The sequence below is a fragment of the Gouania willdenowi genome, chromosome 6, assembly GCF_900634775.1.
Source record: "Gouania willdenowi chromosome 6, fGouWil2.1, whole genome shotgun sequence".
Taxonomy (NCBI): domain Eukaryota; kingdom Metazoa; phylum Chordata; class Actinopteri; order Blenniiformes; family Gobiesocidae; genus Gouania; species Gouania willdenowi.
This window is the reverse complement of record NC_041049.1, coordinates 1,849,206-1,866,884: the sequence shown is the minus strand read 5'-3', so window position 1 is coordinate 1,866,884 and position 17,679 is coordinate 1,849,206. Positions and strand designations below refer to the sequence as shown.

The 17,679-nt window shown below is 36.3% G+C and overlaps 1 protein-coding gene across 1 annotated transcript; it reads left to right on the top strand.

Annotated features, from left to right (window-relative positions):
• LOC114465986 (tetraspanin-8-like) lies at positions 1 to 14,546 on the top strand. Its single transcript, XM_028451398.1, has 8 exons — positions 1 to 188; positions 7,128 to 7,187; positions 7,252 to 7,368; positions 11,372 to 11,446; positions 11,526 to 11,621; positions 12,626 to 12,739; positions 12,820 to 12,903; positions 14,247 to 14,546. The coding sequence occupies exons 1-8, from the start codon at positions 132 to 134 to the stop codon at positions 14,322 to 14,324; spliced, it is 681 nt and encodes a 226-aa protein (XP_028307199.1). The 5' UTR covers positions 1 to 131; the 3' UTR covers positions 14,325 to 14,546.
• Positions 14,547 to 17,679: the final 3,133 nt, after the last annotated feature.

Here is a 17,679-nt window from a genome sequence, read left to right as displayed (position 1 = left end):
TACTACTACTGCTGAGTATCTGTGTGTGTGTGTGTGTGTGTGTGTGTGTGAGCGTAGCGTAGAGGCCTGGAGGAAACCAGAGGAACGTCTCCACTAAAACTGACCGAGTCGTGAGGACAGAAGTAAAGAACATGGCCGTCAACAAGTGCATCAAATACCTGCTGTTCGCCTTCAACCTGCTTTTCTGGGTGAGTTTTTCATCTCTAACATTCTGCTTTAGCTTCCATTTCTGGACTTTTTTATTTCAACTCATTGTGTTTGAAATTTATATCCACTCGTCTCATCTATGACCTTGTCCTCTTTTGAAATAAATAAATCAATTAAATGATTTAGCTTGTGTCTCACCCTTTTAAGGCATTTTCCTTCAAAATAAAAGCATAATTAGACATGCAAACCAAACGACTTCCTGTTGAAAACATGGGGTTTTTCCTTCTTTTTTGGAAACTTGTCATTATTGAGGCGTGTTTTATTTCCCCGTGTGCACAGTGTGTTTGAGCTGTGATTGGCTGACCTCATCTCAGCTTTAGAATCATTTTCATAAGTCATGTGTTTATCTGAGACATGAGTTAATCATATTTGGGGACATTTTCTCTCAATGTAATTATATATTGTGTTGATACGTTCTGCTCCAGAAACTCCTTATTTCTCTCAAACTTACTGTTATGTCATATTTTCTGGTTCTTTCTGTTTTTGTCACAGCACACCTTTATTTAAATAAGTGTCTGATGGTTACACATAATAATGAACTTCATGTTGTGTTTTTAGTTTCTTATTTTTCTCTCCGTGTTTGGTGCGTTTTGGAGGCGTTTGGCCTCTAGTTCTCCTTCCTGTGGCGGTCCCGTTCCGTCCTTTGTCTGCGGGCGCTTCAGAACCGGTTGTGTGAGTGTGAGCTCGGTGCTCCTTCTATCAACAAACAGTGGTTCAGTTTCAGGGCGTGGCCATGGGCTGAAAATGTGTCCCCATCTTCATTAGGACGTCTGTGAGCTCAGGGACATCAGACATTTGAATATGTTCTTGTCCTATTCTTTTCTATTTTGTCACTTTTAAGCTGATTGTTTTCTGTTTTTAGTTTAGTTTTACTTGTTTTTTGGTCAGTGATTAGTTTTTATCTGTTTGTAGGTACTTTAAAGTCATGATGATGTATTTTTTTTCTCAACGTTTAGTGCAGGTTTTTGTTTATGTCCGTCTTTAGTCAGATTTTTTTTAGTCTTAAGTCAGTTTTTGATCAGTTTTAGGTCCTTTTATGGTAGTTTTTAGTGTTTATAATCAGTGTTTAGTCCATTGATCAGTTTTTGTCTATAATGTCTGTTTTTATCTGTTACTAGGTAATTTAAAGTGGACTTGTTTATCTGTATTTGGTCATTTTGATCTGTTTTTGATCCTTTTTAGTCAATGTTTAGTGCAGGTTTTTGTTTATTGTTCAGTTTTTTTTTTTTTCTCTCTAAATTAGTTTTTAGGTACTGTTTTTAGTCAATTTTTAGTTTAGTGTTTTGGTCAGTTTCTGTCTACAATGTGTGTTTTTAGTTGAGGTTTCAGTTCTTTTTAAGCCATTTTAGGTCTTTTTGTGTGTGTTTTTTGCTATAATGTCCATTTTTAGTCTTTATAGTCAGTATTTAGTCTTTGGGTCTAAGGATACACATTATTATTTTTCTTATGTTGAAAAAAATTAAAATAGTTCATATGTCGCCATTTTGAGGATAAATATATAGATATAAATATTGGTTCATGTCACACAGGCCTGTTGTAACCAAAGCAGTAACGTTTTATCTTGTAAATGATGTGATTGTCTAAACTGTGTGAAATAAGGCGTTCAAACACTGTTTAAAGTAGGATTTTATTCATGAGTGTTACCTTAATAACAATAAAAATCACTAGACTGATACTGCCTTGTTATGTAGCTGCTAATGCTAATGCTACATCACTTTGGTTAAACAAAGTAAAAAAACGGTGATGATTGATGATAGGTTTAAGTTGGTGAATTAGTTTGTTTTATTGGTAACTATCTTTAAAATGAGCTCAACGAAAAAAATGTGATGTGATTTTTTAAAGAAAACATTGTGACATGATGTGTATGTTGTGAATTTAATGATGATTTAGTTGTAAATTCTGACTCCGTGTGGTTACGTCTGTGATGTTGGTTCATATTAGGGCTGTGTCGTTGGTCGGCGTGTCGTTGGTCGGCGTGTCGTTGGTCGGTGTGTCGTTGGTCGTTAACGGCAACATTAGTTTACGATCTTTGAATCTGAGGCTGACATGTACACAAACAAACTGTTAACTTGTGTTTAATTATATATTCATACAAAGGTTTGCTTATTTAGGTAAGATTGTGATCTAGGGCTGGGCAATATGGCCTTTTTTTTAATATCTCAATATTTTCAAGCTAGATCACGTTATATGATATACTGTATATCTGGATATTTTGCCTTTGCCTTGAGATGATACATACAATCTAACCAGAATGGTAATACTTAATATCTATGAATGTTTTCTCTGTGATGTAATGGGGTTTCCCCTAACGATTATAGCATCATGTTAGTTTCTTCTTTCAGACACAAACCCTTAAAATAAGGTCAGACAGTTAAAGTCTAATGCGAGTCCAGTATTACGACGGTGGGTGGTATCGAATCATTGGCACAAACCAATATTTAATGGGGCCCATTATCCAGTACATGTCACGGGGTTCCAGGGGAACCTCAGGTGCGACTCCTCCTTGGTTAGATTGGAATACAGTTTGGTATGAATACTCTATGAATGAATATGATGAGACGCTTGGAGCCCTTTTTTTAAATGGGGCCCGGAGGCCCCACCCCCCATTTTCTGATCCATTTTCCAGTCGTTTTCTCATTTATTTGTGAGTCAAATATTGTGACAGTTGGTGATCCTGAATCAAATATCAATGCATAGTAATAAATTATAATAATCTTTTAATAAAATGTGATTAAATACATTAAAAACATTGTATACATTGTATACACGGGCGACCGTGGCTCAGGTGGTAGAGGGTCGTCTTCCAATCGAGAGGTTGGGGGTTCGATCCCAGTACCTGACTATGTGTCGAAGTGTCCTTGGGCAAGACACTGAACCCTAAGTTGCTCCCAGTGGTCGACTAGTGCCTTGCATGGCAGTCCTGTCCCACTGGTGTGTGAATGTGAGAGTGATTGGGTGAATGAGCTGATATGTAAAGCACTTTGAGACTGTTTCAGTGGTGATAAAGCTCTATATAAATCAAGTCCATTTACCATTTACTGTAATATGATACAGTTTATAGAAATAAATGTGTAATTACCAGTTTGTGGTTAGACACACACACACACACACACACACACACGTGGTAAAATGAATTTCCTGTTTCCTATCGAACATGTTAAGTATTAAACAAGTGAAAGAGTAAAATTAAACTGAATTTTGCCCCAAAACTTTTTTTTTAATTTTCTTTAATACATTTTAATTTCCATAATCCAGTTTTTCATCCTTATTACAACGGATTATTTTTTTAGCCCCAAAGCTGTTTAAAATTGTTTTACATTGTGTTTGAGATTTTTTTAAATTCTTTTCTTAAAGTTTCATCTCGTCGGCAAATGGAGGTTTGAACATGTGGAGGAACTCTTGCCCAACCTGGCAACCCTGCTTCTGTCTGCTGTTGGGCAACAAATAATCCAGAGTTTATCCTTTAAAATCCTTTAAAATGAGACTTTAGTAAGAATGTGATGCGTCAGTGTTTAATCAGCGTCAGGTCGAATCCTAGAGCTAACCATGGATCAAACGTAGACATGGGGCCACCCTGTGTGGCCCCCCAAACAATAATACTAAAACATTACAACAAAACATACAGACGAACAACAAAATGTCTCAAAAACAAACATTTACAGAATGATAAACAACAAAAGCTCTCAAAAATAACAGAAATATATACAATATGACAACAAAGTCCCTGAACATTTACGTTTACGACAAAAATAACAGAAAAAATACAGGTAAAATAGACAAAACACACACAGAAATACTTCAAAAACACACAAAACTACAAACATAATACACAAAATAACAATAAAATACACAGAATGATTGATAAGACACACAATAGAAGAAATATACAAACTTACGATAAAAGTTACCCAAACACTAAGGCAACTAAAACTGAAATTTACAAGAAAATAGACAAAATGACTCAAAACACAAAGAAAAAAACTCCAAACAAAAAACTGACTGACTTCAAAAACCCACAAAACAACTCATAAAAAAAACACACAAAGCCTTTATTGTTTGTGTTAATGCTCATTATTGTTCTAATGCTGATGCGAATGTTCACGCTGTGTTAAAGTTGCTTTTCTCTCATTTAAAGTTTCTCTAAACAAGGTTTAAACTCTTGATTAAACACTCAGAGATCCCAGAGGAGTCGTTTAGTTACAAACCATTCACACGTTTCAGGAATCAATCATAACTTAGAGGTTTATTAATAATTAGAGGCTTTTTTTACCCAATGTTTGAACGATTTATTGGTAAAATGAGACTGTAATAAATCATGACGTACTGCTGGTTCTAAAAGGATCACATGAAAGTTCTGTGAGTCTTTGTAGTTCTTTAAAGGTTTAATGTTTGATTCACTGGTGACTAACAAAAAACCCCCACAGCCGTAGAGCAACTATTGTTCAACACAACAAGTCTGTTTTCACCTTTATGAAAAGGAAAGAAAGAATAAACACGTGATCATCAGACAATTAGACACTAAAGTACAAGAAAAAATACACAAAAACAACACAACAACTTCAAAAATACAATGAAAGTCAATTAAAAATGACACAAAAAACATCAACAAGATAAATAAAAAAAACGTAACGATATGACAAGAAAAATATGATGAAAAATAAGGTGAAAGCAAAAGTACACAATACCTCAAAGACTTAAAAAACCCAAGAGAAACACACAAAATGATGAGAAATAAACACAAAATGTCTTTAAAAAACAAACGACACAAAATACACCAAAAGAAACACGACAACTTCAAAAACACACTACATGTCAATTAAAAATGACAGAAAAGAAATCTACGAGAAAAACACACAAAATGATGAGAAATAAACACAAAATGCCTTTAAAAACCAAATGACAATAAAACAACTTCAAAAACCCACTGAATGACCACAAAAAATTACACAAAATGACTTAAAAAACAAAACGACAGTTAAATAACACAACTTCAAAAATAAACACGATGAGAACAAAAATATACAGTGACCACAAAAGTCTTCTAAAACTCACAAAACAATAAGAAAAACACACAAATCTATGAGAAACACACAAAATGACGAGAAATAAACATAAAATTCTTTAAAAACCAAATGACAATAAAAAAAAATTCAACAGCTAAATAACACAACTTCAAAAATACAGAATATGACAAGAAAAATACACAGTGAGCACAAAAAAAACACAAAATGACCTAAAAGGTTAAAAATACATAAAACCACATTTTCGTCTCTGTTTAAAGTGAAAAATTGCCACTGAATGTGTGATCTTGTCCCAAATCATACATGTAAAGCTATATTTCATGTCATATAGCAATTTTCACGCAATTGTTTTTAAAAACAAAGTAAGATAGAAATAATAACAGTATTCAGTGTGTGTATTACTGTGGAAGGACGTTAACCTGTTGATCCTGTGATGTCATCGCCCTGGTTTAGTCAGTGTGTTTGTGTTGAGGAACCTTAGAGACATAATGTGTTACATAATCGATGAGTACGCTCATTATTTGTGACGGACAGCCTCCAAAGCTCAGTTTCTGATCCTTTTGTTCTCGTTCACGTGTCCATAGATGAAGTGACGGATCGTTTACTGCACAACACACGCATCTGTTCCAGTGTTTCAGTCCCACCTGATGGTGGCGCTGTGCTACGGAAACACAATTACACAACGTGTCGGGTTTCCTGCAGAACAACATTTCATTCATAATTAAAGTTTGTCGACTGAATGTTTAAACAGTATCAGTTTTACTCACAACACGTCGTTATTCATGTTGACAGGATGAGTTTTACAGTCTAGTCATGTGACCACTTTGGGTTTTTTTTGTTCACCCGCAAACTTTAGCTGAACTGATCAGATGGTAAGAACACACACAAGACAGAGAAATACACAACGTGTCTCCTAAATACATGCAATGACTAGAAACCATAAACAAAATGACACAAATACCAACAACAAAATTACAGTTACTCCAAAAACACAAAAAACCAACTGATTTGCACATGGCTCCAAAAATACACAACACAGCAACCGCAATACACAAAATGTAACAAAAACACACAAGAAATGACTAAAAAAATAGAAAAAAGGGCAACAAATTTACCCAAAATACACAAAACAACTGTAAAAAACACACATGAACAACAGGAAATTAAACAAAAACACAAAACAAATACACAAACAACACCAACATATTTACACAAGATTACTTAAAACAACTCCAAAAATACACAAAATGGCCGCCAAAATACTCAAAATGTGACAAAATCACACAAAAACCTTCATAAATACACAGAAACGACAATAAACACAAAAACAACAACGAAAATATATGAAAACGCACAAATTCACTTAAAAGAATAAACACACAAAATGACAGTAACTCATAATTTAAACAAAACGGGACAAACTCCATAAATAACCAAAACCACTCAATAAATACAGAGGAATGACAACAAAAATACTCAAACGATACCAAATGATACAAAATAATCACAAAAATACACCAAAACACACAACATGAGTCAAAAAACACAAACGATGACAAAAATATATAAAAACACACAAAATAACTTCAAAAACAGAAAATAACAAAAACACTAAACAACAATATAAATATACAAAATCACGATAACACATAATTTGATATATAAAAGTCTTTAAAAAATGTAAATCATATTTTGAACATCTCAACATCATAAGATCATCGACCTCTGCACACACGCTTAGAAAAAGATATGAAAAATGTGGAGATGATTTTTAATTTGTTACATTTTGTATCTTTCTCTCTGATGTAATATTAATCTCTTTTCAAACCAATGACCTCATAAATCAGAGAGAATATGATGAAACTATGTGATGGTAGATGTTTCTTCTTCTCTCCTCAGATCAGTGGCTGCGTCATCCTGGGCGTGTCCATCTACCTGAAAGTCAGCAAACGTCACCAGGTGAGCGTCCACGTTTCCTCTTCCTCTCCAAACCGCTCTGACCTTTTCTACTTCCTGTTCCCAGCTGAATGGAGCCATTCCGGGCGTGGACCTATTGATCGCCATCGGTGTGATCATCATGGTGCTGGGCTTCCTGGGCTGCTGTGGAGCCATCAGAGAGAGCCGCTGTCTGCTGCTGCTGGTACGCGACGCCCAACGCTTGTTAGATTTACCACCTGATGATGGTTTCTGAAGAACGGTCGTTAAAAACTGAACAGTGAGAACATGCAACTGTAGTCACAGCAGTTTGAAACACAAGTTGTAAAAGAACAAAAAGTGTTCAAAAACTAGCCGTGGGAGTAAACAATGCAAGATAATGTGTTCAAGAGATCGATACGTTATTTAAATAGAAACAAATGTATTTTATCTTATTATTAAACTCTGTATGAGCTTTTTTAGTTCCTTTAGTGACCAGTAGGGGCAGCAACATGCATCTACTCTATCTAGTCTATTAAAAGAACGACAACAATGGAAGGTAGAGAGAGTCAGAATTTAGAGCCAACCCCAGATGATACATCTCACATCACAAGATATCACCTCACCCCAAGTACACTGACCTTTCACCTCTTTAAACCAGTGATTCTCAACCAAGGGGAGAGATTTTTGGGGTCCATCCATAAAGTCAGTAAAATGATGGTCTATTGTTCTATGAATCTGTGATAACCATATTTATTTATTCATCTGAATAATATCCACTGTTATCCAGGAACGTTTATTATTATTAAAATCATCTTAAAGATGGAAATCCTGGTTTTAATTACTAATAAAATGGGTTCAAAGTGATCAAAAATGGTGGAAAATGTGGTGAAATGGGATTTTAAAAACCACAGAAATAAAACAGATATAGGAAGTGGTAAAAAGTGTCAATATTAGAACAATTTGTTTAAAGTGGCAAGTAATTGGTATGACAAAAAAATGTGAACGTGGATAAATGGGCAAAAAATAATGATGAAATATGGCGGAAAGAGATTAAAAGTGACAATAATGGGTCAACATATGTGACATTAGGTGGAAAAGTGTGGAAAGTGTTTATAAGTGCTGAACATGTCTGGAAAGTGGAAAAAATGTGCAGAAAAGTCATTGAAATATGATGTAGAAGTGTCAGAAATGGGAGAAATGTAGCAAAAATATGACAAGAAAAAGTGATGAAAATATGTTAAAATATGGGGAGTTTGGTGGAGTTGCAGAAATGGGCTGAAATTATTGAAACAATTCTTAGTTTCTTGAAGGCTCTGTCGATCCTTTCCCAGTGTCCAAAAGCACATACATCTGGGAGGTGTGTCAGATTATGCCACTGTCCATTTGTCCATTAACTAGACTTCATTCAGCCGTTAGCGATTCGTGTAATTTCGTCAACAATTTGTTGTTTGTGTCAATTGTTCCAATGTCTGGTCGGCTTTTCCCACTAGTTGCTTCTTTACTCTCTGCTAATGTTTTACCAATGTATCGCTTGCTCATTTTGATAATTTTAGCCCAGAAACTGTTTGCTAAAAGAAACCAATTTCTAATTCATCCCCAGCGGCGATGTAGAGATATTTATCCGTTCAACGTACAGAAGTGAAGACAACCTTAAATAACATTAAATGTCACAGCCTCAGTGACATTTAGCTTTGAGCTGTTTGACAAACCAACGCCAATATTTGGACAAGGTTCGACAGCGTAGGCTCATGAAAACTCCATCAAACATGTTTGCTAAGCAGCCAGCTGGTGTGTTAATCCAGAATAAAAGAAGAAAAGTCTTAATTGTTAAGATGTATTGCAGGCAGGAAGTAGTGGTTCATCTGGTTTAGTCAGTTTAGGAACATTTTGTGTTTCAAACAATGTGTCGGGAGTCGAGAGAAAAAGGAGCAAGATGAGTTCAGACTTCCTGCGTGTAGACGAAACCAAACAAGACAAAAGACTAGACAACTCAAGTCTAGACTAGTCTAGAACAGACAAAACTAGACTACACAAGACTAGTGAAGACCAGACGCGACAAAACAAGTCAAGACTAGTCAAGAGCACACATACCAAGACTATAAAAGATAAGACTAGACTAGTAGAAACATGAAAAAACTAGGCAAGACCTGTATTCGCAAGGCAAATACGTATTTGGCAATTGAAAATTGGCAAAAATGACAACATTTATTTGGATTTGTTGACAAGTTTGTTGTTTTTACTAATTAAATTGAAAGTAATAATGCAGGAGACTGACCTTGACCTTAAATATGACCTTGAGCAAAGGTCACAGATTGAAATGTTGCTCAATGGTACCAGTCTGAGCACTGTATTAGGGCTGGGTTGTATACCGGTTCATTTTGAATACCTGTATATATTTTCATTATGATATTAATTTTTAAAGTACTGTCGTTCTTGATTACACAACTTTCGGAACGCTACACCACATTTCCGACGTAAACAGTAGCGCTCCGTTGTTACAGTGTAAGTCATACGTGCAAATAGATAAGAGAGACACAATTGAAAGCTCTGAAGCTACATGTGCCTGCGTGCGCTTGCCTCTGCTACAGGAGGCCCAGTTAGCTTAGCAAGTCGGCAGTTTAGCAGTAATACACAAAAAAAGAGCAAAGGATCGCAATTTGCAATTACTATAACGCGTAAATAAGTCCTGGTGGAGCTGCAAACAAAACGCTCCTTATTCACCATTCACCATAACAAACCACCACACCACTGAGTTTGCAGCATTTAAAGCTAGAAATCAAGCTCATGCTTAAGCTAAGCTAGTGTGGCAAAGAGCCATTGGGCTTCCGTTGCAAACTTGTATTACTACTAGTGTGAAATTATTTTATTGAGTATTCGGGAATCAAGGTCCAAGGGTTTGGAGGAAGACGGGTGAGGAACAGAACATTGCACCCCCAAATCATGACTGGATATTTCAAGCAGATTGGGTTCTGGTCCGAATGAAAGACACACTTTATTTTTTATCAGAAAAGAGGACCTTTGACCACTGGCCAACAGTCCAGTCCTTCTTCTCTTTTTCTGCAAAAACTGAAAAATAAATGGCGATTTCTTCAGTATTCTTATTTTTTGAATTCCTGTTTTTGTGGGTTTTATGAGCTAGAAGCCCAAATTATATAAAAATAAACCAATAAGTACTTGAAATTGTTTAAATTGTGAGCCCTGAATCTATAATCTATGAAAGTTGAACATTTTGAATGGAATTATGGAAATTAAACAACTTTTCCATGATATTCTAATTTTTTGAAAAGGGTCTGTATATCAGACTAGAGGGAAAGATAAACTACACAACACTAGATGAACAAAGAACAAAAAAAATGAAGTATAGGATATTGACATAAGATATTGAGCAATTTTCCCAAAGTTACTGGGAAATAATTTGCAGTGAAATGTTTTTTCTCGTAAGGTAGAATATTGCATAGAAAAGTACCAGTATGTCTATGCTGGTTGGAAATATGATAAAACCACTAAGAATAAGACTATACAAGATAAAGCCTGACTAAACTAGAAGAAACGTCTATAAAATATACAGAAAAAAAACACAGACTAGAGAATGTTAGACGAGAGTAGACTACACTACACAGAATAAGTCTGTATTAGATGATACCAGAAGAGTCAGGACTAGAGAAGACCAGGCCAGGCCAAACATGACAAGACTAGACAAACTAGAGAAGACAAGACTAGTCCAGACCTCTCAAAAACAAGACCAAACTACACAAGATGAGACTAGAGAAGACCAGACAAGATATACAGTACATTAGAATAGACTAGGGGAGGATAAACTACACCACACTAGACTAGCAAAGTCTTTTCGTAAACCCAAAGAAAATGAAGTGTTGGAAAGTATTGACGTACAGGATATTGACAATATCGAGCATAAAGTTACCGAGAAATCATCTGCAGTGAAATTCATTTCTTGTAAGGTAAAATTTTGCATCGAAATGTACCAGTATGACCATGTGGTTGGTAAAATGAGTTGTGGATCACCTTCAAAATAAAAGTTGCCTTTATCAAATTCAGTAATCTGCGTACAGAATAATATTTCAGTCAAAACAAGAAATAAAACACTTACAAAGGAACTCCTTTACATTCAAAGTAAGAGTTTCAATGTTCACCTGAAAATATTGGACAAAAACAGACATTTAGTGACGTTTGACTGACACTAAAATCTTCTGCTTGTTTTACATCAGTTCTTCGTCGCCCTTCTTCTGATCTTCATCCTTCTCATGGCTGCTGGCATCGTGGGAGCTGTGGGAGAAAGTAAGGTCAGTGTTCCAGGGAAACGGTGTCTGTTTGGGTTCTGTTGGTACAAGCGTGACATGTGACCTGTGTCTGTGTGTGTAGGTGAAGACGTGGCTAAAGGAAAAACTAGAAGAACTGGTGCCGCTGAGCGATCAACCTCAGAACGTGAGGGACGACGTCGAGAGTCTGCAGAGGGAGGTTTGTCTGAAAACATCTGGGACTTTAACAAAGTCCATGACTACATTCACCCAACATAGAACAAACTGTTATAGATACGTTAAGATTCAGGTCATTAGCCGGTCTAGTCGATTAATGTCTTGTCCTGTCTCGTCTCTTCTAGTTTTTTTTGGGCCTTGTCTAGTGTTGTCTTGTTTTTACTAGTTTTGCTCTGTGTACTTTAGTTTTGTCTTGCATTGTTGTCTCTTCTAGTGTTGTCTCATTTAGTCTTGTCTCATTTATTCTTGACCTGTCATACCTTTTGTCGTCTTGTCTAGTCTGTTCTAGTCTTGTCTAGTCTAGTGTTGTTCTAAGTTGTATGTGTCAAACTTAAGGCCCGGGGGCCTAAAATAATGTAAATCATTGTGTAAATGAAACTCAACAATATTTGCAAGTGCTCACAGTTTTTCCCGGTGCTTATATTTTATGATGGCATTAATTTTTAATGTTAAACTGTTGAAAAAACAATATCCTTTAATTTTTGTCAAATTGTTGCACAATATTTTCAGTGATTAAATAGAAATTGGTCACAAAATCCAGGAAATTTATAGTGTAGATCTTGTTGGGACTGCTATGTCACTTATTACTTGGATATTGTCGGTTTTTTACATATTTTGAATTTTATGTATACATAGAAGTGTAAACAAGGGATCAATAATAAAATCTGTCCCACCTGAAATCAAACTGCTCCGTATTTGGCCCCTGAACTAAAATCAGTTTGAGAACCTGTTCTAAGTAGTCTCGTCAAGTATCGTCTCTTTTCTAGTCTTGCCTTGTCATCTGTTTATTAGTCTTGTCCAGTGCAGATTAATCTAATCAAGGCTCGTCTTATCTTGTATGGTTTTGTCTTTATTCTTACCCACCAGCTAACCGTTAGCTAGCTGTTGTAGGAGATCTTTTAACAGGTAAATCTTAGAGATGATTGAGATGTGATCGTTTTCTTCAGGGCGTATGTTTATATCTCACTCTTACTTCTGTTCTTCCAGCTGAAATGCTGTGGTATTGTAAACGGACCCACGGACTGGGGAACCGTCCCCCCCGCCTCCTGTAAATGTAACGCCACCGATTCCAGCTGCACGGCTGGCGTCATCTTCGTGGAGGTGAGCCACTGAAGGGTTGAATCTTTCTGGTTTCAAACAGACGATTTGATGGTTTAATCACATGGTCTCTGCGTCCTCAGCCCTGTGGTGATAAACTGATCACAATGATGGAGTCCAACCTACTGATCGTGGTCGGAATCGCCTTCGGTATTGCCTGCCTGCTGGTAAACACACAAATAATGACACGCCCCTTCTTTCCCCATTGTTTATCTACATGTATGTTTTGTTTATTTAGTCTTTACGGTTATTCTTGTTATATTGTCTTTATTATTATTATCAGTAGTGTTGTTGATTCTGTTGTGGTGTTATTGCTATAATTTTTTACTATTTGTTATTATTTATGGTATCATTAGCAGGATTGAAGTCAATTATAATTGTTTTTTTTTGTTTTTTTAAATAAATAAACACAACACAATAAGCACAATATGCGCAACTACTAACATCACATTGCACTCTCACCTTAAAACAGTCGACTCCTCCCCACCCCTTCCATGTTCCTACCCTGACTTTCTCTTCCATGTTCCCTTCCCCCTCACCTAGGTGTAACATTGTCCTCTCTTTTTATATCCTCCCGTTAATAAAGTGTTTCTTACACTTAATGTTGCTGATGCTGCTGATGGTCACAATTATGCAATAAAATAAATTCATTTATTTAATAAAAACAGTCAATTATAATTTTAATTGCATAATTGATCATTAATTACAATAATGGCATAATTGTAATTTAAAAAATTGGTTGCTGTCATATTCCTAATTAAAGTGTTATTTAATTTAGATAATTGAAATTGCCCTGAAAATTCTATAAAAATTGTCAATTATAATTTAACACAAAACTGGGGAACCATGTTACAGTTCTATGTACAGTTCTACACATACTGTATGTAGCTAAAAATTATTAATGTTTCATATCAAGCTTTCTTACATTTTACCACTTAAAAATATATAAATCGTGAGGTAAACTGACACAAGAAATATTAAAATGTATATTTTTATTGATTAGGAAGGTAAGCAATAGATGGGAAACAAATAGGTTTTTAGTGTATTTTACAGCTGATTAGCATTAGCGATGCTAACAGAAAGCTAACACAAGAGGAAGGTTAACTTTTATTGCGCCATTTACTTCAGGTTCAGTAATTGTGATTAATGGTAATTGAACTTTAGTAATTAACTTTCTGAGGATAAAAAAAATCATTGTAATTGTTAAAAATGCTGGTCACTGTAATCAGAATTTTATTATAATTGTAACTGAAAAATGTAATTGATCCCAACCATGATCACACACAAATACCAATATTCAAGTATAAGTCAAGTGTTTGTTTTTGGCTCATGAAAATATGAACTGCTTTTTTCCATCATCTTAAAAAAATATTTTGAGCAAAAAAATTAATCTTTAAAAACATTATTCATCATATTGATAAACTGATTGAAAGTTAAAGTTCTGAATGCTGTAAATATGAAACGGGAAACAACAATGAGCAAACCAACCATGTGTTTCTCCCGTCTGCAGATCTTTGGTATGGTCTTCTCTATGATCCTCTACTGTCAGATCACCCGGAGCGAGAGTGGCACCAACAACACCGCCTAGCCCCGCCCAGCCCCGCTCTGGCATCGGCCAATCGGCAGCAGCCTCTGCAGCGACCTCCATTTCACATGAGTCGCTCTGAGTCTGTGCTTTTACTGTGAAAGAGGTGTTCGGGTTTTGTGTTTCTCACAGAGACTCAGATCCGGTTTTACCCTGTGATGTCACACAGTGTGTGCTTTGGGTTTGTTTGGGGGCGGAAGTTAAAATAAAGGATATTTCCCAACACAGGGGGTGCTGATTGTTTTATTTAGAATTTGAATGTGTAAGTCAACGGTTTCTCATAAACAAACCCAACACGCACTCAATGATATGTAAATAAATTACAGAACTCTCTCCTGGTCAGACCGCCCTAATCAGGACAGATAGATTGTACACTGATAGCGTTCACCAAGGCCTCTGCCTGAGGAGGCTCTGCTATGTTGTGACTACCCCTATAGTCACAACATAGTGGTACAGAGGGCCTATGAACACAAACAGTGTGGATAGTAATATTCATTTGTATTAGTTAAACATTGTGCTATGTCCACAAGAGGGCGTCACCAGGGACCTCCTGCCTTTATACGTATTACACCCATTTTTCACTTTGTAAAATAGTTCTCTGAGGTCTAAATGACATCTGTGCTGGGGTTTGGTCAAAACATAACATGAACAACAGAGAAGGTTTATGACCCAGTATAAACCAGCTCTTTCAGAGCGCTCCGTTTTGGGGGGTGTTTCCCTGGACCTCCCTCTACCCCTGCCTCTCTCTTCTACGGGGTTTAGCGGCATGAGTTCAGCTCAGGGTCAGCTTTAAAAAAAAAACACAAAGATATTTTAAAATACTTTTCCTCCATCTGTTGATTTTGTACGGATAGTTTGGGATCAAGCCGTCATTCAGGAGGAGTTTGGTGGGAAGTACTGCACTGCATGAGTTCATGGAAACGGTCATGGGTGAAGTAGTTGGAACACACTAACAAGTAATACCCAACTACTGAGGGGACATTACCATTAAAAATGAAATCCAGCCACTTCCTTCTTGCGTTTTCGGCATCTGGAGTTTGAAGCAAAGCCACATGCTGGTTTTTACAACCTACAACCGAGAAAGTTCTGTATTTACTTTTACCGGTAGCCGTCACTTTTTTTGCAAGCGAGAAAAACAATGGTGGACTTTTGCAAAATTTTAATCAGGTTGGGGGTGGAGTCCATGGGTGGAGAGGAGGGGATTTTCTTTCCTGATTTCACTTGTGACGTCGCAAACAGAAAATCTGAAACGGAGCAATTTTCTCTGTGTTGTAAGACTTACAATGACCATAAAAAACCAACTGGATGGGTTTATTTCACATTCTGTGTGCCGGTGGACACTCAACTTACCTCGTGTTCACAAAGACAGCAAAAGTGGATTTTTCATAATATGTCCCCTTTAAAACGACAGACTGTTTTTCACAGGTATCATTTTCATAACAAACATTTTTGTCGTAATAGGTATTTTGTAGTCATGCACATTTTTATTGTAATGTTCATGTATGTCATGTTATTTTTGTCTAAATGCACATTTTTGGCACGGCATATTTTTTTTCTCGTAACAGATTTTTGTCATAACTGACATTTTTGTTGTAATACATTTTTTTGTTATAATGTATATTTTTGTCAGTTTAAATTTTTCTAATGAACATTTTTGAACGAACTAACGAACTAAATCACATTTTTGACAGAATCCCAACAGTCGGAATCCACAAATTCAAATTATTCTTTGTGATATTATTTATGTCAGGGGTTCTCAACTGTTCTCACCCCGTGACCCACATTTTGCCACGGTCATTAAATCGTGATCCACCTTTTTTTTTTTTTTTTTTTTTTTAGAATTCGACTAACCAAAGTTAGTATTTAAAAAATAGCTTATATGTAAAGTTTTTTTTAAAACATAAATCCGTATATTTTCCTGTGCAACATGTGCCTGCCAAAAGAAAAGTGTGTTTCAAAATAAAAGACAAATCCATTAAGAGAGACATGAAGTATTTATTTATTTTGACCAGCTGTTTCCGACCCACCCAGTACAGGTCCGTGACCCACGTTTGGGTCCAGACCCACCAGTTGAGAATCACTGATTTATGTAATTACAGAACTCTGTCCTGGTCAGTTCTGCTCAAACTGCTCTAAGCAGGCCAGATACCATCGTACACTGATAGCATTCACCAAGGTTGCTGCCTTTGCTATGTTATGACTAATGCTATCAGCAACATACATAGCACTGAGAGCTCTGAACAGCAGCAGATTCACTGACACACACTGTAGGCTGTTTTACCTCTGAGATCCCAGACTGATCTGTTCCCCAAAACCCTTTGAAATAATATTGCCTCCTATCTTCTTTCCTATCCACTGTTTGTGCTGTTCCAGTGTTTAAGTAGTGGCCATGTTAAGGAGTGTTCCAGTTGTCTAAAAGCTAAGGAAAAGAGGCTCAATGCTTCCTTTATAACCTCCTTTAGCCTAGGAAACACTGATGCATCCTTTGATTCAATTCATAGATAGGATAGACCATCAGAGTGTTCCAAACTAGTTGAGCCGTGAACCATTGTTCATGAACCTCCAGCTCTAGCATCAAGACACCTGAAACAGAAAAGAGAGCGAGGAGAAGACACAGACTGCAGAACTCACGCTGACATAAAACAGACACTGTGGTTCTAGAAAAATGGATCAGAGACATTTTTATCCACATATTTTATTCAACATATTTCATTCACCTAGGAATGCTTAGTGTGGTTGTACATGTGTATGTCTACAACGTTATGTAGGACCATATCTGGCATAAATGTAACAATTTCATGAAATCCTTCTTATGGCAAAATGTTGATTAGTGAGTGGAAGATGAGTGTGATCAACTATTCTCAATGTGACGTTCTTTTAGATTCACATTTGTTCCTCGTAGCCTGGCAACCTCTTTTCCTTTGATTTACATTCAAACCTTGTGATATTTGAGATTATATCAGTGGAAAGTGTTATAAATGTGCTTTTAGTCCATTTTATGAAATGTGTAGTTTTGTGTAGTTTTTTTCCCCATGGCAGACGTCACTAACATTATTATTATTATTATTATTATTAGGTTCCGATGTCCCAGAATGGGACAGAGGAACCTATTGTTTTCGCTATTATATCGTTTTATTATTATTATACCCCGCCCGCCTTTGATCGCTAATTCGACCCCCTAAAAATGCCCGAAAACTCACCGAAATTTGCACGCACCTCAGGCCTGGCGAAAAATTTGATAATTAGGTGGCGTGAAAAAAAACGGACAGAAAACGCAAACGTAGCGTGCGTTTTCGCCGCCAAAAAAACGATGGAACCGCACGACCGCCAGGTTTGACCGATATGTACGAAAATCGCC

Bases quoted from the DNA above. Each gene is read 5' to 3' on its own strand.
- LOC114465986 (XM_028451398.1), top strand. From the start codon at position 132: ATGGCCGTCAACAAGTGCATCAAATACCTGCTGTTCGCCTTCAACCTG. The intron at 7,188-7,251 runs GTGAGCGTCCAC...TCCTGTTCCCAG, and splicing joins AAGTCAGCAAACGTCACCAG to CTGAATGGAGCCATTCCGGG. The intron at 12,740-12,819 runs GTGAGCCACTGA...CTGCGTCCTCAG, and splicing joins CTGGCGTCATCTTCGTGGAG to CCCTGTGGTGATAAACTGAT.